The sequence below is a fragment of the Serinus canaria genome, chromosome 24, assembly GCF_022539315.1.
Source record: "Serinus canaria isolate serCan28SL12 chromosome 24, serCan2020, whole genome shotgun sequence".
NCBI lineage: Eukaryota > Metazoa > Chordata > Aves > Passeriformes > Fringillidae > Serinus > Serinus canaria.
Window position 1 is genome coordinate 5,202,012 of NC_066337.1, and position 20,043 is coordinate 5,222,054.

At 52.0% G+C, this 20,043-nt stretch overlaps 1 protein-coding gene across 1 annotated transcript; it reads right to left on the bottom strand.

Moving 5' to 3' along the window:
• Positions 1–1,178: 1,178 nt before the first annotated feature.
• OAF (out at first homolog) lies at positions 1,179–12,352 on the bottom strand. Its single transcript, XM_050983598.1, has 4 exons — positions 12,110–12,352; positions 4,860–4,994; positions 4,241–4,421; positions 1,179–2,660 (listed from the first exon to the last, which is right to left on the bottom strand). Exons 1-4 carry the CDS (start codon positions 12,335–12,337, stop codon positions 2,386–2,388), a joined length of 819 nt encoding a protein of 272 aa, XP_050839555.1. The 5' UTR covers positions 12,338–12,352; the 3' UTR covers positions 1,179–2,385.
• Positions 12,353–20,043: the final 7,691 nt, after the last annotated feature.

The following is a 20,043-nucleotide window of genomic DNA, read 5'->3' on the forward strand; positions in this document are numbered from 1 at the left end:
TGCTGCTCCAGGTGTCTCTTGGAGGGAGTTGAGCTCTGCAGGCAGCGCCTGATTTATGGGACGGGCCCTGGAAGCACAAACTGCAGGGAGACGCTACAAAAATCCCCAACGTGCTCTCCCGGCAGGGCTGGGGACATCCTGCAGGGACCGGCTGGACCACGAGCATCCCTGTCCCGACATCCCGACATCCCGACATCCCGGGCGCAGCCGCGCTCCACCAGCACCCACTGCTGGAGGCCGGGGAACTGCACCGGCTACGGCCGCTCCAGAGCCTCGGAATTCCCAACCAAAGCCCACGGGGGCTCCTGGAGATGGCTCCCGACGCTCCCCGAGCGAGCCCGTGTCCGTCCCGACATCCCTGTGCGGGCGGGAGGGGACAGCAGCGCCGGGAGTCCCACCCGCCCAGCTCACAGCCCGCCTGCCCCAGAGCTGGGCTTAACCCCAATTCCCGGGACAAACCCCACAGAGAGCACAGAACAATCCCCTGGCCAGCCCAAAGTTCCCCCTTGCCCGGAAAAGGGTGAAATGTTGGTGGGTGAAGCAGAGAAACGCGGCAGGTGCTGGTCCCAAATCCGCATTCCCCACGCTAGAGGGAATCAGAGCTCCACATTTCATTCCTCCCTCCAGCAGCCACCGGCAGCTCCGGGCTGGCCCTAAAGTGCTGCCCTCTTCAGCTGGAGCTATTCTAAATTTTATCTATTTTAAATTTTATCTATTTTAAATTTTATCTATTTTAAATTCAAATTTTCCGGGAAGAATTCACCGGGTATATTTTCTCCATTCCCCAGGAATATTTTCTCCATTCCCCAGGAATCTTTTCCACACCCAGAGAAGCCTCCTGGGACCACAGGGTGAGAGGAGCAGCCCCCAGCCCCCTGGACCTGCTTCTAGGAATGGGTTTATCCAGCAGAGCTCGAGCTGGAAGCCCCCACAGCTGCTTGGGATGATCCAAACCTCTCCCAGCGAGCCTCAAACCTGTCCCCCTATGGAGGGTCTGAGGTGCAGCATCACCTCACACCCAAAATTGAGCCCAAAATTTTTGCTGAGCCCAAAATTCCTGCCTGTTCTCCCCCAGTCCATGGCTCTTCATCAGGTGCAGGTTTGAGACTCACCCCTAAAGGAATAAATCTGAATTCACACACAGAGGATCATGCACAGAGAAACTTTTAGGGCAAGGATGCTTTAAAAAATCAGTTTATTTTACCTTACAAATGATAAATAATTTGTCTTTTTTTAAAAAAACATCATTTCAAGTGTGTTTTACTTCATGTTCCAATATTAAAATAGCTTTCCCTTCTCCCCCCACCCCCTTAAGTGATTGATACAAAAATAATTGTGACCAAATTCTTTCTTCTTCTGCAACAATTCCTGTATTTTAGGCAAAAAGGCACATTGTGAAGGCTTTTCACCAGGAGGCACAGGGGTTCCTCAAGACCCCAAGAGCTTCTCTCCCCTCTGTGCTTGTCCTAATTTGAGTGGAAGAGGACACAGACCCAAGCAGCACTTCCAGTGCTTTTTGTCTGGTCTCTCCAGGAATATTCCAGGGCCAAGGACAACTTCAGTGTCACCCTTGTTTAACATGTGGGGGAAACCAAGGCACAGCAAAGCAGTTCAGTTATTTAAGAGCTTCTTGTGAATAGCTGGCAGAGCAGGACATAAAACTGGACGTGGATGTAGAATCCTGTCTTCTTCAAAACCCACCTGGGATCCTCCTCTCCCCTCTCCAACCACGAGTCTCCAGATGTTTCTTTCTTAGTGGAACACTCACAAGACCAACACAAAAAGTTGGGCCTTCACTAGTCTAGAAAGGGATTAATTAAAGCCCTAATTACCAGCCCTTCAGGGGCACAAGATGCTGGGCTATATCCCCCTGGTGCAGCTTCCATCCACAGGGGAATACAACAGCAAGTCAGGCACTAGGAAAAGCTACAGGCAGGCTCTTGCTTTGGGTGGGCTTCAAAGCCTCTTTGTTCAGGGGCTGTGGTCCCAAAAATCAGCTGTTTCCCCGTGGTTGTGTCACCAGGAGGTGGTGAAGGCAGCAAAGGGGGTCCTTCAGCAGCAGAGATGTCAGGTCAGCAAGGTCCTCGCCCTGCCCGCTCAGCTAGAGGCTGGGAAGTGCCCTTGGAGCTGCAGAGCAGGGCAGCACACCCCTTTCCCTGCGCTTCACCCCAAAACCTTCACCTCCTGCTCCGGGGAGCCAGAGCATCACCAGCCAGCGAGCTGAGCCTGCCTGCCACAGCACCAGGCAGCGTCCCGTGGGAAGGGAGGCCAGGAAAGGCCACGAGGAAAGGCACAGAGCACAAGGCACCACCGTGAACAGCATTCCTTCTTGGGAGCAGCCAGCTCCTCGCTGGGGCAGACGAGCCACCCCTGGCTGGCCTGGCTCTAGGTTTCCTCATCCCAGAGGCAGAGCTGCTTTTGAGGCACGTAGTAGTGGAAGGTGTAGCCCTTCTGGCAGCTGCGGATGCCGCACTTGTAGGAGCTGACCCTGCCCGCGGCGTCGCGGCTCTTGCAGTACTTGAGCATGCAGGGGTACCACTCGATGCTCAGCGAGTAGCTGCACATGCACGGCTTCCAGCGCTCGGCGTACAGCCCGCAGCGCTGCAGCTCCGGCAGCGCCGAGCCCTGCGGCAGCACCTCGAACATGGAGCCGTCCACCCCTGCGGGAGCAAGGACAGGATCAGGGTGGAGGGACTTAAATCTGAATGGGAAATACAGGAGAAATACAAGACCCCAAGGAAAGCAAGGTCTGGCATTCCGAGCCTTGCGGCAGCACCTCAAACATGGAGCTGTCCACCCCTGCAGGAGCAAGGACAGACAGGATCAGGGTGGAGGGACTTAAATCTGAATGGGAACCACAGAAGGAATACAAGACCCCAAGGAAAGCAAAGTACGGTACATTCAATCCTTTGGGCAGCACCTTGAACATGGAGCTGTCCACCCCTGTAGGAGCAAGGACGGACAGGATTAGGGTGGAGGGACTTAAATCTGAATGGGAAATACAGGAGAAATGAAAGACCCCAAGGAAAGCAAAGTATGGCACATCCAATCCTTGTGGCAGCATCTCGAACATGGAGCCATCCACCCCTGAGGGCGCAAGGACAGACAGGCTCAGGATGGTGGGACACCAAAGGACAGAGCCACCAAAGGCTGAGGAGGAGCTTGGACAATCTTTCCAGAGGTTATTGGGACTTATATCTGAATGGGAACCACTGAAGAAATAAAAGACCCCAAGGAAAGCAAAGTCCGGCAGGTCCCAGCCTTGCAGCAGCACCTTGAACATGGAGCCGTCCACCTCTGTGGGGGCAAGGACAGACATAGGCTCAGGATGGAGGGAAGGGCCACCAAAGCCATCCCCACACAGACCCCAGGCTGAGGAGGAGGTTGGACAATCCTTCCAGGAGTTGTTGGGATTTAAATCTGAATGGGAGCCATGGGAAAGTGGAAGACTCCAAGGAAAGCAAGGTCTGACAGCACCTGGAACAGACATCCCTCAGGGTGAACAGATATCCCTCAGGGTGAACAGGCCTTCTTCAGGTTGAACAGACCTCCCTCAGGGTGAACAGGCCTCCCTCAGGGTGAACAGGCCTCCCTCAAGGTGAACAGACCTCCCTCAGGGTTGAACAGGCCTCCCTCAGGGTGAACAGACCTCCCTCAGGGTGAACAGGCCTCCCTCAGGGTGAACAGGCCTCCCTCAGGTGAACAGACCTCCCTCAGGGTGAACAGACCTCCCTCGGAGGGAACAGATATCCCTCAGGGTGAACAGCCTTCTTCAGGTTGAACAGACCTCCCTCAGGGTGAACAGGCCTCCCTCAGGGTGAACAGGCCTCCCTCAGGGTGCTGCCATGAGGTAAAGCCAAAGGAAGCAGCCACAAAAACCAGCTCTGGTATCTCTGCACAGTCCCCTGGTCAAGGAGGAGGTTGGACAGAGCATCATCTCCAGGGACTTAAATCTGAATAGGAACCACAGGAGAACAGGAGACCCTGGGGACAGTTAAGCCAAAAGACACAAAACTGAGGTGCTTCCTCTGGGTGGTGGAGCAGGTGAACGTTACTTTTAAAATCCCCAATTAGGTTCACTCAGGGAGCACCAGCAGGAGGAGTGAGATCTGTTCACGCACAGGCAGGGTGACACACGTGCCTCAGAGCCAAAACAACCAGTGCTGATCCCCAGAAACCTGGCAGGAGCCACCACGGCACCGTGCCAGCCCACTGACAGGAGCAGCTCCAGGGAAATCACCTTTCTCCAGCCAGAACTTGACATCCTCCTCACGGGTGTAAATGGCCTCCCTGGCCTCGGCGCAGACGTTGTGGATGTGGGAGCTCAGCTGGGCTGCCTTGCTGAAGTTCACAGCCACGTCCATGCTGAGGTGCTCCAGGCCTCGCACCTCCTCTGCCTGCCTCACTGTCCGGGGGTTTTTCTGCAGAGGAAATCATCACAACCTCAATCCTGGGCGCGTCTCATTCCTTACAGATGTGGTGCCAACACCAGATGTGAGAACAGATGTGCACCTGCGTCCTACCTGGGTGAGGGGCACCTTAAAACAACCTGCTGTTACTGAAACCATGATGTTTTACCCTTGCCTGTGGTGATTTCTCCATGTTTTGTCCAGATAAATGGTCCCAGATCAGTCCTGGCTTCACTGGGGCAGGGATTTTCACACCCTTGACACAAATTAGGCTCAACTAAATCTGGATCAACACCACTGATAAACTCAGTTTAACACCAAACCCCTGAAGCAGGAGGGGTGGTCAGAGGTGGGTTGAAAAGCTGAGCAGCCAGGCAGGAGCCTGGGGAGGGCAAACAGGCAGGAAAACTCTGAGGATTCCTGGCTGGAGGGGAGGAGGGAGCCCCGTACCTGGCGCAGCTTGGCCATGGACTCGCTGGGGATGATCTCGTTGCGGTGCAGCCGGGTCACAAAGCAGAGGGCCTGGAACTGGCTCTGGCCCCTCTCCAGCTCCCCAAGGATTAAGGCACGGAAAATCTTCACCTCCTGACACAGAGAGAGAAATAACAAGAGTGAGAGCTGCAAATCTTTGGCATGGGCGAGGTGAACTGAGAGGCTGGGGTCAAAGAGAAAGGCTCCAGCCTTAAAACAAAGCCAAAGGTCTCCTACTGGTGCTGCCTGAGCACAGGGGGGTGGTCCCAGCTCCAATCCCACCCCAAAGCCTGCAGCACAATCCCCTGTAGAGAATGAATTTCCCAATCCCACTGTGGCAGGGCCAAATTGCTGCCAGGTCATATCCCACACCCAAGAGCTGAGGGTTCCTGTGCTTCCCCAAGGAGGGAAGCAAAGCCCCAGGGAGCCTCGTTTGGTTCTGCTGAGCAAATATCACACAGCCATCATGGTCATGCCTTGCTGAGTAAGGAGCCCCAGATTCCCCCTGCTGCCTTCCCTCACTTGCTTCTTGACAAGTGGAGAAAATGTTGCTCATCCCTGAGCGTGTGGAACAGAAGGGAAAATGGAACTGTTAAAGGCAGAAGGAGCCAGGATGATCAGCTGCAGCTGACTTCCTTTTCTGTCCAGGTCACTAATTTTGTCATTTTATATAACATGGACTGCAGTCCTTTCCAGAACCAGCTTGGAAATCACTCACAGTTACTTCATGGAGAGCCACAGAATTCCTTGGCACCAAACCCTGATTTCTTTGCAGGGATCAATCCCTGCCTCTGGCTTCAGGGGCATCAGTGCCCTCTGTGGGAATCTGCCATCCCTTGCTGCCATCCCATCCCACTCCAAGGGCCAAGCAGGACTGGAACAGGGAGATCAACCCCTGCACAGAGAGCTGGGCAGACACTGGAGGCTGGAGGGCAGAGCTGTGCCAGCTGCTCAGATCCCTCTCCTCCTGCTGGATGGCTCACTGCCCTGGCCTCTGCCAGCCTCCCTGTGCCCCAGAAAGGAGCAGTTCTCTTTTCCAGCTGAGCTTTCCTGCTCTCTGAGCCCACTATTTATTTCCTGCCTTCTCTCCCATGCCCAGAAGAGCAATGGGAATGCCATTCAGTGCACATCTGGACAGCTGCAAGAACAGCAGCACTTCCACCCCCAGGATGGGAGGAATAATCTTGCTGCTGCAATTGTTGACTTTGCACAAGGCAGAGCAGGGCACTGAGAAGAAAGAGATTCCAAAAATTCTTGTGAAATTGCTGTGGAATTTTTACTTTTTTTCCGAGAGATTTCATGGGGAGGTGTCCCACTGAGGCACTGGAACAATCCACATTCCCCATCCACATTTGGTCCAGCTGCTTTCCAGCTTCCAGCTGGGAGCTCCCCCAGCATGCAGGGCCCATGGATGAGTGGACTCAAACCAGCAGCTGACTCTGGCATTTTCCTCAGCTGAGGGTTTCATTCTAATTCCCTTTGAACAGGCTGGGAGAAGCAAGCAGGGACAGCCACGTTTGGCATTCAGGCCAAAAACCTCCACAGGCAGGAGATTAAAAACAATGCAGCATTTCCCAGGTTGGAGGCAATTTCTGTAAAATGAGAACGTGCTGAGCAGCTGATTAATCCTCCTGATCCATCTATTTAAGAATTAGCCTTCAGCCAGGCAGCTCCTTCCTCCTCAGGGCTGATGCAGATGAGGAATTCCCAACTCCCTCTGCCCAAACTCCAGGTGCCAGGGATTTCCAGAGCTGACACCAGGGAGATGCACAGGCTGGGCTGACAACATTGAAACAGCTTTAAAAATAAACTGTTTTCAAGTTTTTTCAAGGATCTGGTTCCTGTAGCATTCTGAGGGGGAAAATCCCACCTTTAGCTGGACCTTGCAGTGACCACTCCATCCTTCTCTTCCCTGCCCTGCCCCAAATCCTGGCCTGGCTTTGGGCCCTCTCTCCCTGCAGCCCCAGCTGGAGCAGGAACCAACCAGGCTGCTTCAAGAAGATTCCAGAGGGAAAAGAGCTTTCCTAAGCAGACAGGACTCAGTTTCCTCATGCACAAAAGCCCCTTCTTTAGTCACAAAGCTGATCTTTATAGGAAATATCTGAAGGAATGTGTAAGACTTATTTGGCTAACAATACACTGATTTATTTGTGTATCTTGGTCAGCAAATGGCCAGGCTCTATGTCTGTCAAATCTCTCTATTTGGTTAGAGAGAGTAAGTTTATATATTTTAAAGTTATAAAGTTTATATATTTAAAGTTATTCTTATATTAATATTTTCTTTTAACATAGAATTGTAATTATTATAAATATTATAATATATAATTCATGTATTTAGATATTTGTGTTTCCCTAATAATTTATTTATTTATATTTATATTGATATTTTATTCATAAAGTTTACATATTTACACGTTTATATATTACATATTTCAAAGACTTAGTTTGGTTAGTTTATATATTTTCTTCACTGATTCTCACAGGACAGATTTATTGTTTATGCAGGTACAAACTTATTTTTCTTACTAGAATAGGTTGTTAGCTGCCTTTATTCTTATGGGAACTTATAAGGAACTTACAAGCTAAAGCCAGCTTAGCTGGAATAGCAGGGCCTAAACCATATTTTATAAAATAGAAAATATTTATAAAATAAGCATATATACATATAAAATAAATATAAATAATAACATAAAAATATAAAATATTTCCTGTTTTTTCTACTTGCATGTAACAAAGAGCCACCAAAGCTTGGAGAGCACCTTGCCCTCCCCAGCCTCCTTTTCCCAGCAGGGAAAGCAGAGAATCAGTGCCAAGGTGGGTCCCCAGCCAAGGCAGCAAACGGCACCTGAACTCCAGGTTCCTGCAGAATTTCCCAGCAGGGAACAAGCCCCAGCAGAGCAGAGCAGAGAACTCAGGGAGGGGAATCCTCAGCCCTGAGTGGGGCAGTGACAGCTGGGGCTGGGTGACAAACACTGCAGGGGACAGCCAGCCCTGCAGCGAGGCCACAGCGGCTCCTCCAGGCAGCAGGGAAACCAGGGCTCCCAAAATCCTGCTGCTACACCATGGAAACCAGGGCTCCCAAAATCCTGCTGCTACAGCAGGGAAACCAGGGCTCCCAAAATCCTGGTGTTACAGCAGGGAAACCAGGGCTCCCAAAATCCTGCTGCTACACCATGGAAACCAGGGCTCCCAAAATCCTGCTGTTTTAGCACAGAAATCAGTGCTCCCACTAAAAAATCCCATTGTTACGCCATGGAAATCAGCGCTCCCAAAATCCTGCTGTTACAGCAGGGAAAACAGTGCTCCCACTCCCAAAATCCCACTGCTGCACCATGCAGATCAGTGCTCCCCAAATCCCCCAAATCCCACTGCTGCCTGTCCCTACCCAAGGCACTCCCAAGGAGGAGCAGGGAAATCCTCCAGCCCCTTCCCTGCTCAGCCAGAGGCTGTCATCTGGGGCTGAGAGCAGCTCAGCCCCCCCTGCCTGGGCTTTTTTTCCAGCAGGGATTTACAAGCCTGTGTGGTCCAGCTCCCAGCCCAGCAACGAATCCACATTGAGCAGAGCAAAGCAGTTCCCAGGGAAATAAATCACTTCAGTGCCTTCCTCCCTGCAGCCCGTGCAGCTTTCCTGCCAAATTTCTCTGCCCTGAGGACATCAGTGCTGCTGTGGGGACCCAGTTGTGTCTTTGCAGTGGCACAGGCTAAAAGGAGAATGTGCTGCTGGGGACAGGGGGTGACACCAGCGCTGCACCGCTGTCAGCAGCCTTTGCCCCAGGGATGGAGCACAGCTGGCCAGAATTCCAGGAGTCTGCACAGCACAGGGAACTTGGTGTTGCATCCACAGCCGGGGTCCAGCCAGCTGAGCTACCCTGAATGGGTGGGGATTATGGTTTTTAACCCCTCTGTCTCTGGAATGGAGAATTTGGGTGTGCTGCCTCTTATATTCAGGTATCTGAAAGGCAAATCGAGGATGTGCTGGGAGAGGACAATAAAAAGGAAATTTTCTGAGCAATAAATGCAATTCTACAGAGTAACAAACACCAGGGTGTTTTACTGACCCCTCCCAAAGGCTCCTGAATGTCCCTCATTTCCTACTTTTGGTATCTGTTCAGAGAAGGAGCTCCTTTCCAGACCACACAGATAAAATCTGTGCTCAGATGCTTTCCGTGCCACCTGGTGATTTGTCACCTCACACGTGGCCCCCTGGCATGAGGAAATTCTGACACCAGCACCCCGAAAACATCACACAGCAGCTTTGTCAACATGGAAAGGACTGGCAGTGCAAGGGTTAAAGCACTACCCAGGCTTCCTCCCTTGTGTTTCCAAGCCCAACTTTTCCAGCAATGGAAAGGGAAGAGAAACTTCTCCCTATCTTTGTGCTGACCTTGAAATAAACCCACCCACTTTGTCCTCAGGCCCTGTTTAACAACCAGCAACCTCGCTCCACTCCAATCAGACACAACACCAAGGGCTGCTGAGCCCCCTCATGATTTTTTTTTTCAATAAAAAATTCGATTTTTTGCAATACATTTTATGCCTAACCACAGAAAAAGGAGCGTTTTCATTCCCTTCTCTCAAACTGCAAGAAAAGAAGGGGGCACCCCTGCTCTGGCCAGAAAATGAGTCCCAGTTTGAGCTCTCACTGCCCAGTTTGTGCTGCACCAAGGAGAAAATAACCTGGTGTGCTCTGAGGACACAGCTCCAGCTCTGGAGGCAGGCAGGGGTGGAAGAGCAAAGAAAATCCCAGCTCTGTGGAAGCCCCAGGCACTGCTCAAGTCCCACCAGTGTCAGAGCAAAGCAATGAACAATGATCTCATTTAGCTCCTTTCTTCTCCAGCCCCTGGTCTGGCAACCACAAATTGCCAGCAGAGAAAAAAAAAATAATAAAAAATAAAATAGCAAATAAACCCCTGACTTTGGACAAACCCCCTGCAGTTGAAGCCAGAGGAATGGAAAACTCATTTGTGGAAAAACCCCAACATCCTGGCCACATCATCAGGCTCAAGGGCAGCAGACAACAACCCCAGCTGCTTTTGGGAACACTCCGAGCCCCACGAGCTGCAGAGCAGCAGGAGTTGTGCAATTTGGGCGAGAGGAGCAGCAGGGCAGAGCAGGAACTGTCTGCGTGCAGCTGCAGCAGGTCAGAGGGGGAAGCCCGGCCAGGCTGCTGCCTGCTCACACATTACTCACCTCACCACAAAGCAGCTCCCTGCTCCTTTATGTTCCCCTGGCTTTTCCCAGCTATTTCCCAGCAAATCCAGGGAACAGACAGAGCCAGCTGCCCTTAAACTGAGGATCAGGAATGCACTTCTGCAAGTTGGATGCTTGCAAAGCCCTCCAGGGACCATCACTTCCAGGGAGCTCAGGATTTCACCAAGGACCCAAAACACCTCCAGAGAGCCCCAACCCAGAAGAAACTCAGCTTTAAAGGGATGGGAGGGAGAGAAGATGTAGCACACACTCAGTTGGGGTTGTGGGTGAGCTCTGAGCTCTCAGAGGAGCTGAAGCAAATGAAAAATGCTGAAAAAATCACCAGGTCACATCCCAGGGTCCCAAAGGACCTGCCTAGAGGATCTGCAGGGAGTTTGGATTTCCCTGGTCTGGGAATGTGCAAGTTGCAATCCACGGCTTCAGAGCCCTTCCTAACCTCCCTGCTGTGCCATGGCTTGCAATTAATATTTAATATTTTCTTTAACAGGAGTCACAGGGCTGCTTCCCTGCACATGTGCTAGAGTATTTGAAACATGCCACATTTGAAACATGCCACCACTTCCAAAATCACCGTGGCTTCTGGTGGCACCTCAGGGAGGAAAAGGGACCTCTGAGGGGCTTGCAAGGAGACTGAGATTGAACAGGGAAGAGGCACCAGAACAATCCCTGGCAAAAAGGCCCCAAGGTTCACAGCAGGTTGGGACACAGCACCTTCCTATCTCATGGGTCTGGGCTTCCTCCTGCTGCAAAGCAAAGTCCACCTGAGCAAAGAGCCAGGATGGGCGGTTGGAATGAGATAACACAGCCAGGCCACCCTGGGCAAACTCTGCTTCCCTGGGCAGTGGGAGCTCCCTGGGAGCCAGGCCTGGCATCTCCATCTCCATGAGACATGTGGGATTTGGGGGCTTCAGCTCAGCAGCATCACCTCCCTGACTCTGGGCTGGGAGCAGAGGGTGCAGGGCTGTGCTCAGAGCTGACAGCTGCCAGTCACACTCGTCCCACACCACACACGAGCCCCCCAAGACAGCAGGAGCCCAGCTGAGGAATCAACTGCACCCCATGGCATCGTGGAGAGAGACATCCCAGAGCTCCAGCAGGGCATGGACACCCCCACGGCAGAGCCAGGAACCCGAGATCTCCCCAGCCCTGCCCCTGCTCCCTGCCTGGCTGGGCTGAGCCTGCCACGCAAAACTCTGAGGAATTGTGCAAAACTCTGAGGAATTGTGCAAAACTCTGAGGAATTGTGCAAAACGGTGCTGCTCACAACTCAGCCAGGAGCACCAGAGCTGCTGGACTCGGCTGGGAAGCTGCTGCCCGTCCCCGCTGGGATCCTTCACCCTCTGTTTAAAGCGTGGAGACAGCCCCGGCACAGGGGTGACACCGGCGGGGACAGCAAGCCTGGCTCACTGTCCTGGAGCTGTGCCGGAGAGCTCAAAGTCCCCGACGGTGCGAGACGATGGATGGACTTCTCCCTGCGCATTCCCAGGGTCCTTCTGGCTCCCGGACCCCCAGTCAAGATTCTCCAGCTTCCGAGTCGGGATGGACTCGGATGTGGAAGGAGGACGGGAAGGATCGCCGCCTCCAGCGCTCATCCCACAAAAAGCACTCACGGAGCGCACGAAAAGCCCTGAGCAGACCCTCCCGCGAGGTGCCAGGGGCCAGCGCTCCCATCCCGCAGCCTTTACCCTCCTCCAGCCCCGCAGGGACCACCGCGGCACCCGGGGATGCTCTCCCAGCTCATCTCTTATCTGAAACGCCCGGGGATGCTCTCCCAGTTCTGTTCTTACCGAAATGCCCGGGGATGCTCTCCCAGCTCGGTCCCTGCCCGAAATCCCCGGGGATGCTCTCCTCGCTCCACACCGGTCTGAACTCCCCGGGGATGCTCTCCCAGCTCCGCTGTTATCCGAAACCCCCGGGGATGCTCTCCTCGCTCCATACCGCTCTGAACCCCCCGGGGATGCTCTCCCCAGCTCGCTCCCTGCCCGAACCCCCCGCGGATGCTCTCCACCGCCCCGTACCTGTCTGAAATCCGCCGTGAGCGTGACGAGGGCGCCGTCGGCCGCCCTTAGCTCCAGGCTGACGCAGTCGGCGCCGCTGTCGGCCTGCAGGCTCTCCTCCGTCACCTGCCCGCCGGGCAGCCGCACCCGCACCCGCAGCTCTGCCCGCGCCGCGGGGCCGGGCAGCGGGGCCAGCGCCAGCCACAGCAGCGCGGGCAGCGCCGGCAGCCGCGGCCGCGGGCCGCGCATCCCCCCGCGGGCCGGGCTCAGCGCAGGGCGCGCATGGGGCGGGGGGCGCGGGCGGAGCGCGGAAGGCGGCGGGGGAAGGCGGCCCCGCCGCGCCCCCGGCCCCGCGGGGGTGGCTCGCTCGCCCGGCTCATTCAGCGCCCGCTCGCTCGCTCCGGCCGTCCCTCCGTCCCTCCTTCCCTCCCTCCCTGCGCGGGCTCTGCCCTCGCCCCCCGCCCGTCACTTCCCCCCTGGACCCGGGACGGCCCCGCCGAGCTGCGCCCGCCCCGTCGTTAAAGGAACAGCGCCGGGACGGGCAGGGGAGCGGCGAGCGGCGGCCGAGGCCGGGCTGTGCACCTGGATCCATCACCCAGAGCCCTGGATGAACACATGGATCCATCAAACAGCCCTGGATGAGCACATGGATCCATCAAACAGCCCTGGATGTGCACATGGATCCATCACCCAGAGCCCTGGATGAACACATGGATCCATCAAACAGCCCTGGATGAACACATGGATCCATCAAACAGCCCTGGATGTGCACATGGATCCATCACCCAGAGCCCTGGATGAACACATGGATCCATCAAACAGCCCTGGATGAGCACATGGATCCATTACCCAGAGCCCTGGATGAACACATGGATCCATCAAACACAGCCCAGGCTGTGTACATGGATCCATCACCCAGAGCCCTGGATGAGCACATGGATCCATCAAACAGAGCCCAGGTTCGCACATGGATCCATCAAACACAGCCCTGACCCCACAGATCCATCACCCAGAGCTCCATCCAAGCCAGCCTTGAACACCTTCAGGGATGGGGCAGCCACAGTGAAATACACTCAGAGTTTTCTGAATGTGTTCTTGCTGCAAGTCAGTCGATATTGATGTGACTCCTCAGGCTCCCGGTGCCACAGGTCTGGTGTGAGCCGTGCTGGAGGCATCCCTGTCCCTGGGGATGTAACTGGGACACTTTCAGAGTCCCTCTCCCAGACATGAGGGACCTGTGGTACTTCAGAGCCTGCACTCACTCCCCAAACGCCCCCAGTGTGCCCTTCACCTTCCCGGCTCTGATCATTTCCAGATGGGCAGATGCTGCTGAAGGGCCCCTTTGATTTCCAAAGGTCTCTCTGCAAACACAAAGGTCACCGTGGCAGCAGGATCAGGGCCTCGGAGAAAGAGCTTTGTGAGCAGGAGCACAGAAATAAATGGAAACATCCATTTAAAGCCACACTTCCAGGCAGGGAGATCACTCTTGTCCAAACAGTGCTTTTTGTGTGACCTCCCACAAGCTTTAACCCTAAATTTTCACAAAATTGGCTCCTTGAAACGTTTTCCAGGAGAATAGCAGTGCTGAAAAAAAGAGAAGGAAAAGTTAAGAGGTGGAAAGGAGGGAGGAAAGCAATGGATACAAAGAGAGAGGGAGGGCCCACAAGGTAGGAAGGCACAGAAAGATCCTCATGACAAAAGCTGCAGAAGGAGAAGGCCCCACTCACACAGTGAATTTATTCAGAGGAGATTATGCAAAAAACCAGGAGGATCCCAGCAGGGGCTGGAGGGAAGAGCCATGAGGTCAGTGGGTACAAACAACCCTTAGAGGACCTCCAGTCCAGAGAGTTCCTCTCATCCCAGATCTGGAATCCACATCCCTGTGGCACTAATGCAGATTTATCTGAGCCCTGGATCCCGGGGTGTGAGAGGTGATTTGGGACCGTCCCTCTCTGTGCTGCTGCAGCCAGGCTGCCTGGGAGTACAGGGTGTTCTTTTCCTTCTGGTAGCTCCTGGAGCAGAGGAAATCATCAGTTTGGCTCAGCAGCTTGCCAGGAATGCTGGAGTGCTCCTGCAGATTGCAGTTCCGACCCGGGCACGGTGGGTTTGAGCCCTGTCCCAGAAATGAACAGACACACAGATAAGAAATACAGACAGGGGATTGAAAATGCTGCCAGGAAATAGAATTAAAGAGCAAGGAGCTGTTTGGGAGGTAGCAGGGAGCAGAAAAACAAGCAGGGAGCAGAGGAAGGACAGCTTTGCTGAGGTTTGGAAGGGACTGGAAGGTGCCAAGGGACAGAGTGGTCAGCAGGTGACAGTGAAGAGAATTCCTGAAGAGCAAGTGCAGCTCCACAACTTTGGGGCAGGCCAAACCAAGGCTTTGGTGCCTTCCTGCCTTTGCTGTTTGCTGCTGTGTGGATGGAGGCTCCCCTGAAGTCCAGGGAAGGTGAAACATTCCCCACAGCTCCACGTACCCCCGGCAGGATCAGCCTGGCTGAGTGTTAATGATCTGCGCCAAGATTTTCTGGTATGTGAGCACATTGCAGCTTTTTACCGGGGGAAAACTTCCATTAAAATACCTCAGCCACGAGGCTGAGGGGGAAAAATGTGCTGCTAAAACCCCAGCTGGGCTCTGCTGTGCAGCTTCAGTGCGTGGGAGCAGGGAGGTGCAGTCTGACCCAGGGCTTGCCTCGGTGCCTCTGTCATCCCCGGGGAAAACCACGGGGATTTGGCCAAGCTCCAAATCTCCACTGCCTCTTCCTCAGCTCAGAGCTGAGATTGCAGGAGCTCCGTGTCACGCTGGCACCTTGGAAAACGTGAAAAATGCCAATTGCTAGTTTTTAAAATTTTAAAAGTTGAATAGTAATCAAATGGTTATAAAAATAGCAATACAATTAGAGTAATGATAATTTGGACAATTTGGATGAGGACAACACGAGACAATAGAAACAAAGAGTTAAAACCCACCAAGAACAAGCTTTTACTGCCTGCACAGTGCCTGAATTTCACATTTTGTTTACTCTGGTGTTAATCCCAGCTCCAGTTGGTGTAACTGAGGTCAGGGGTCAGGCCCCAACGTTCTGCCTTGAGCCCTTTAATGTCCCATCCTTCATTTTTCGTGCCAAACCACTTTTAAAGCGACACGAAAGAACCATCAGTGCTTTTTGAAGGATTCAATCAGGGCAAGTATTTTGGGGAGCTGAACACACAAAACCCAGCTATTTGCCATTGTTCCCAGCACTACAGAACTGAAAGAGCTCGGGGAGAGTTAATTGGATTTTTTTTTTTCACTCCCCCAACTTGTAGACTAAATCCCAGCTATTATCAGGAATATTACTACCAAGGACCTGTGGCTGGATCTGAAGCCCTGGGAAAGGATTTGTGTTGTGGTGTTCAGTGGAGACCTTGCTGCTGCAGAAAGGAATCAGGTTTTGAGTCATTTCTCATTAATTAAAAGCATTTCCACCTCCCTTCCAAGCGTTCCCTGCTGCCCCTCCTGAATGCCCTCCTTCCCTTGGCTATTACATAAACCAAGCTCCTGAGAGGGGGGGAAAAAACAGCTTTAGTGGCTTAGAACAATGCCCAGCATCTCCTGGCTCTGACCTGGTTACCACCCTATTCTCTGTCCTGGGCAATTAAGGGGCTGAGCAGTGCAGCAGCCTGGGTGTAATTAAGTGAGCAGAGCCCTGGGAAGTTGATGGAGTGCTTTAAAGCTGCTGCAGATGCTTGTCCAGAGATGCTGTCCTGATTAGAGTCACATTAATTGGGATTCCACACTCTTTGATGCAGCTGCAGGGGAAGGGCAGCAGTGGGGGAGGGTTTTGGGGTGTGCAGGAGGGGTTCTGGTTCTGCCCCTTCTCTCCTGCATCAGTTCATGAGAAGGGGCTCAAGAGCACAAAGCTGGTGTTAGCTGCTTCAGGAGGAAAAGGGGAATTATTGTATTTGGGGGGTCCCCCGTGGAAGGGAGGAAAGATGAATCTGACTCCATCTGCTCAGAGAGTTAATTTATTATTTTATGATACTAATTATATTAAAGAATACTATACTAAACTATATTAAAGATTACAGAAGGGATACAGACATGAGGATAAAAAGATAATAATGAAAACTCCTGACTCCTTCCAGAGTCCTGACAAGACTCAAAAGGCCAAAGAGTCAAAACAATTCCCATGAAACCAATGAAATAATCACCTGTGGGTAAACAATGTCCAAACACATCCCAAAGCAGCAAAACACAGGAGGAGCAATCAGATAATTCTTGTTTACATTATTCTCTGAGGCTTCTCAGCTTCCCAGGAGAAAAGTCCTGGGCAAAGGGATTTTTCAGAGAATGTGACAGTGACAGGGAAGTGGCACCAAATAATCACTGTGAAGCCCTAGCACAGAATGCAGGTGAGGATCCCTCACAGGGCTCCCAAAGCCCTGAGAGAGAAACCCTGAGCTGTGGGAGCTGCTGGAGATCACCCAGCCAAAACTGGGCTGCCCTTTCTCAGGAAGGCCCAGAGAGCTGGCAGGGTCTGGTCCTCCAGGAGACCCTTCAGAGTTCCCACTGACAGTGGGGATTTGGGAAGTGCAAGGAGATTATTGGAAAAAAATCTCCTCGTGGTCAGCACTCGTCCTTGGATGAGGAAAAGCTCCTCTGTGGATGCCTCCTGTGGCACTGGAGATTGGGGCAGGTGCCCCTTTTGCTCCCCTGCTCTCTGCTGTGGCAGAAGTTGCAGCTGAAGGGTTGAATTCCCATTCCCTTTGTGTTTAAGTCAGGCTCGGTGCTCCTGATTTCCCTGCTCCCACAGCCCTGCTCCTTCCCTGAACATCTGGATCCAACTACCCAGCAGCAGGATCTCTGCAGCACATTCCTCCCCTCCCTCCTGCCTCTGTGCTGCTCACAGAGGGAGCAAACACAAAGAGGGGGAGGTCAGAGACAGAAAAAGGAGAGCAGGCCATGATGAAGAGGTTGGAACTTGAAATGGTTTTTTTTCTTTCCCTTTCCTGGATTCAGCTCTCAGCCTGTGTGTCTCTCAAATGCTGCAGGAATTCAGGAATCCCATTAAACCCCACTGAAAAAAAGTCTTCTAAAGATGTCCCCATGCCTGGAAGTGTTCAAAGCCAGGGTTTGGAGCAGCCTGGTTTGGTGGGAATGGGACAGAATGAGTTTTAATGTCCCTTGGAACCCAAACCGCTCTGGGATCCTCTGAAAGCTGCCCTCAACGGGCAGAGGGAAAACCTGCCAGGTGTTTGCAGGGATGGAAAGGTTTGGGAAGGTTTTGGAAAGGTGGAAAGCTCTGCAGGGATCTCCCACAGCCCAGTGCCCCCCTGGGGGAGTGCAAAGCCCTGGGCACCCCGAAAGCTCCATGCTGGTTTGAGGAATGAAGCAATCCTGGATGCCAAAGTTCATTAAAGTCCACCAGCTCCTGCCCTCAGTGTGTTTGGAGATAAAAACAGCAAGGTCTGGGAGCAGGAACTGCTCTGAGCCCTGGGTGACATGTTCCCATGAAAACAAGCAAATATCCTGCTGGGAACATCTGAAACAGCCCCCAGGGACAGCCTGCAGGGGGAAGGAACTTCCATGTCCCCTCCAACCCAAACCACTCCATCATTCAGGGGGAAGGAGCTTCCATGTCCCCTCCAACCCAAACCACTCCATCATTCAGGGGGAAGGAGCTTCCATGTCCCCTCCAACCCAAACCATTCCATCATTTGGGGGGAAGGAGCTTCCATGTCCCTCCAACCCAAACCATTCCATCATTTAGGGGGAAGGAGCTTCCATCCCTCCAACCCAAACCATTCCATCATTTGGGGGGAAGGAGCTTCCATGTCCCTCCAACCCAAACCATTCCATCATTTAGGGGGAAGGAGCTTCCATGTCCCTCCAACCCAAACCATTCCATCACTCAAGTGTCCCTGCACTCCCCAGGAATCCAGGCAGGAGATTGTCACAGACATATTTTATGGAAAATCCCTTGGCCAGGATCTTTTCTCCTGAGAAGCTGAGGAGCTTCACCTTCCCCATGTTTTGCTGCTTTGGAATGTGATCTGGAGGATTGTTTACCCAGCATGTGAAATTGTTTTCACTCAATGACCAATGACAGCCCCATCTGTGTCGAGGCTGTGAGCAGCCCCAAGATTATATTATCATTCTTTTCTCTTCCTTGCCAGCCTTCTGGTGAAATCCCTTCTTCTATTCTTTTAGTATATAATTTTATTTTAATATAATCTATATCATAAATTAATAAACCAGCCTTCTGAAAGATGGAGTCAAGATTCATCTCTTCCCTCATCCTGAAACACCACAGGAGATGCTCCCCACCACATCCCTGCTGCTGCTGGCATGGGAGGGGTTAATTCAAACCAGCACAGTTTAGGCTGGAAATTAAAGGGGAAAAAAATAACCAACCTCCAAGTGGTGAATTTTTAATTGGGAGGCTGACCAAGGAGCAGATAAAGCAATGCCAGGGTGGAGTTAAAATCCCTTAAAACAAAAAGGATGTGAATTTTCTGTGCCTGGTGTGAGGGATATTATAAATCTCAAATTCTAAAAGGATATAAATCTAATTAAAGTGCTATAAATCTAACAGGGGGAATACAGTGCAAATCCAGCCAAAGTGATATCCATCTAAGGAAAGCAATGCAAATGCACCAGAAACACCATCAATAAAATCCAGGCCATGGAGGGGATGTAACAGAAGCAATCTGAACCCTAAATCAAGTGCAATAAATACAGCAGGATGATCTAAAACTAATTCAGGTGATTTATAAAATGGACATTTGGTGAAGAATCATGACCCACAGAAGGGGAGAGGAGCTGGAGAGGGGGACCAGGAGAGGTTTATGAGCAATAAAACCACAAAAATCAGCCAAGGTTAATGAGGTGCTGTGCTCCAGCTGCAAAAAGGGTCAGGGAAGCTCCTCGTGCCCACAGCTCTGAATCCCATTTTGAGCCACATCTTATTTTCCCAGTAATAAACTGGAAATTATATCTGTTATATTATTTTTCCAATAATATCCCATATTCTGAGCCACATTTCACAGCTCAAGGCAGCGAAATGGGGAAGGCTTGGTGGGGTAAATGGTTAAAATAATGCCATTTTTGACATTTTTTTGCATGCAGGAGAAGCCAGGATCCTCCAGGCCAAGGTCCTGGGAGCTGTGGGGGATCCTCAGCCAAGCAGGGATTTGGGGCAGCTCAGGAGGACTCAGCCAGCACAGCCCTGACATTCCCCCCTGCTCATTCCCAACCCAAATTTTCCAGTGAACAGTGAAACAACAAAAAGAAAATGAAGGATTTGGGGATTTTCTCCAGCCCCTTCCCCTCCTGTGTTTAAAGGCAGAACTGTCCCAGATCTGCTGTCAGAGACAAGCAGACACAGTGGGGACTATTTTTGCCTTAAACTGGAAAAATCTCATTTGTAGTTTCCATTTTCCTCCACTTGTACACAAAGTAAATTCCTAAAGGTCTTTTTTTTTTGTTTTTTCTTTCACTGAAGTGATGCAATGATTGACCTAATCCAGCCACAATCCAAATAATCACAATCAATAATGCTGTTTGTCTTTGGGGAAAAAAAAAAATCAATTCCAGAAAATAACCAGGTCTGCTTAAAATTCTGGCTGCTTTTAGCAAAAAGAAAGTATTTTCATTCTGAATAATAAAGCACCCTCAGTTCAGCTTCACAATTGTGCTTTTCCCTTCCAATCTTCCTCCAAAGTGCCATATGTTTTATTCTTGCAATTCCAACGTTTTCTCCTGCTTGAGATTCATTTGGCATTTGAGCATCTGCAGTGGCCTGAATTTATTTATTTTTGGTTTTCCAGAGGAAAAGAAAATATCTATTTTGGGGAAGCTCACTGGGAAGCAGCAACCCCCTCCCCAAACCCCCAACCCCAACAATTTATGTTCAAAAATCAGCCTGGAGGCTCCCAAACCCTGCTGTAACCCCAAACCCTGCTGTAACCCCAAA

Bases quoted from the DNA above. Each gene is read 5' to 3' on its own strand.
- OAF (XM_050983598.1), bottom strand. From the start codon at position 12,337: ATGCGCGGCCCGCGGCCGCGGCTGCCGGCGCTGCCCGCGCTGCTGTGG. The intron at 4,422-4,859 runs GTACGGGGCTCC...TTTCCTCTGCAG, and splicing joins CCATGGCCAAGCTGCGCCAG to AAAAACCCCCGGACAGTGAG. The intron at 2,661-4,240 runs GTGATTTCCCTG...TTGCTCCCGCAG, and splicing joins CAAGTTCTGGCTGGAGAAAG to GGGTGGACGGCTCCATGTTC.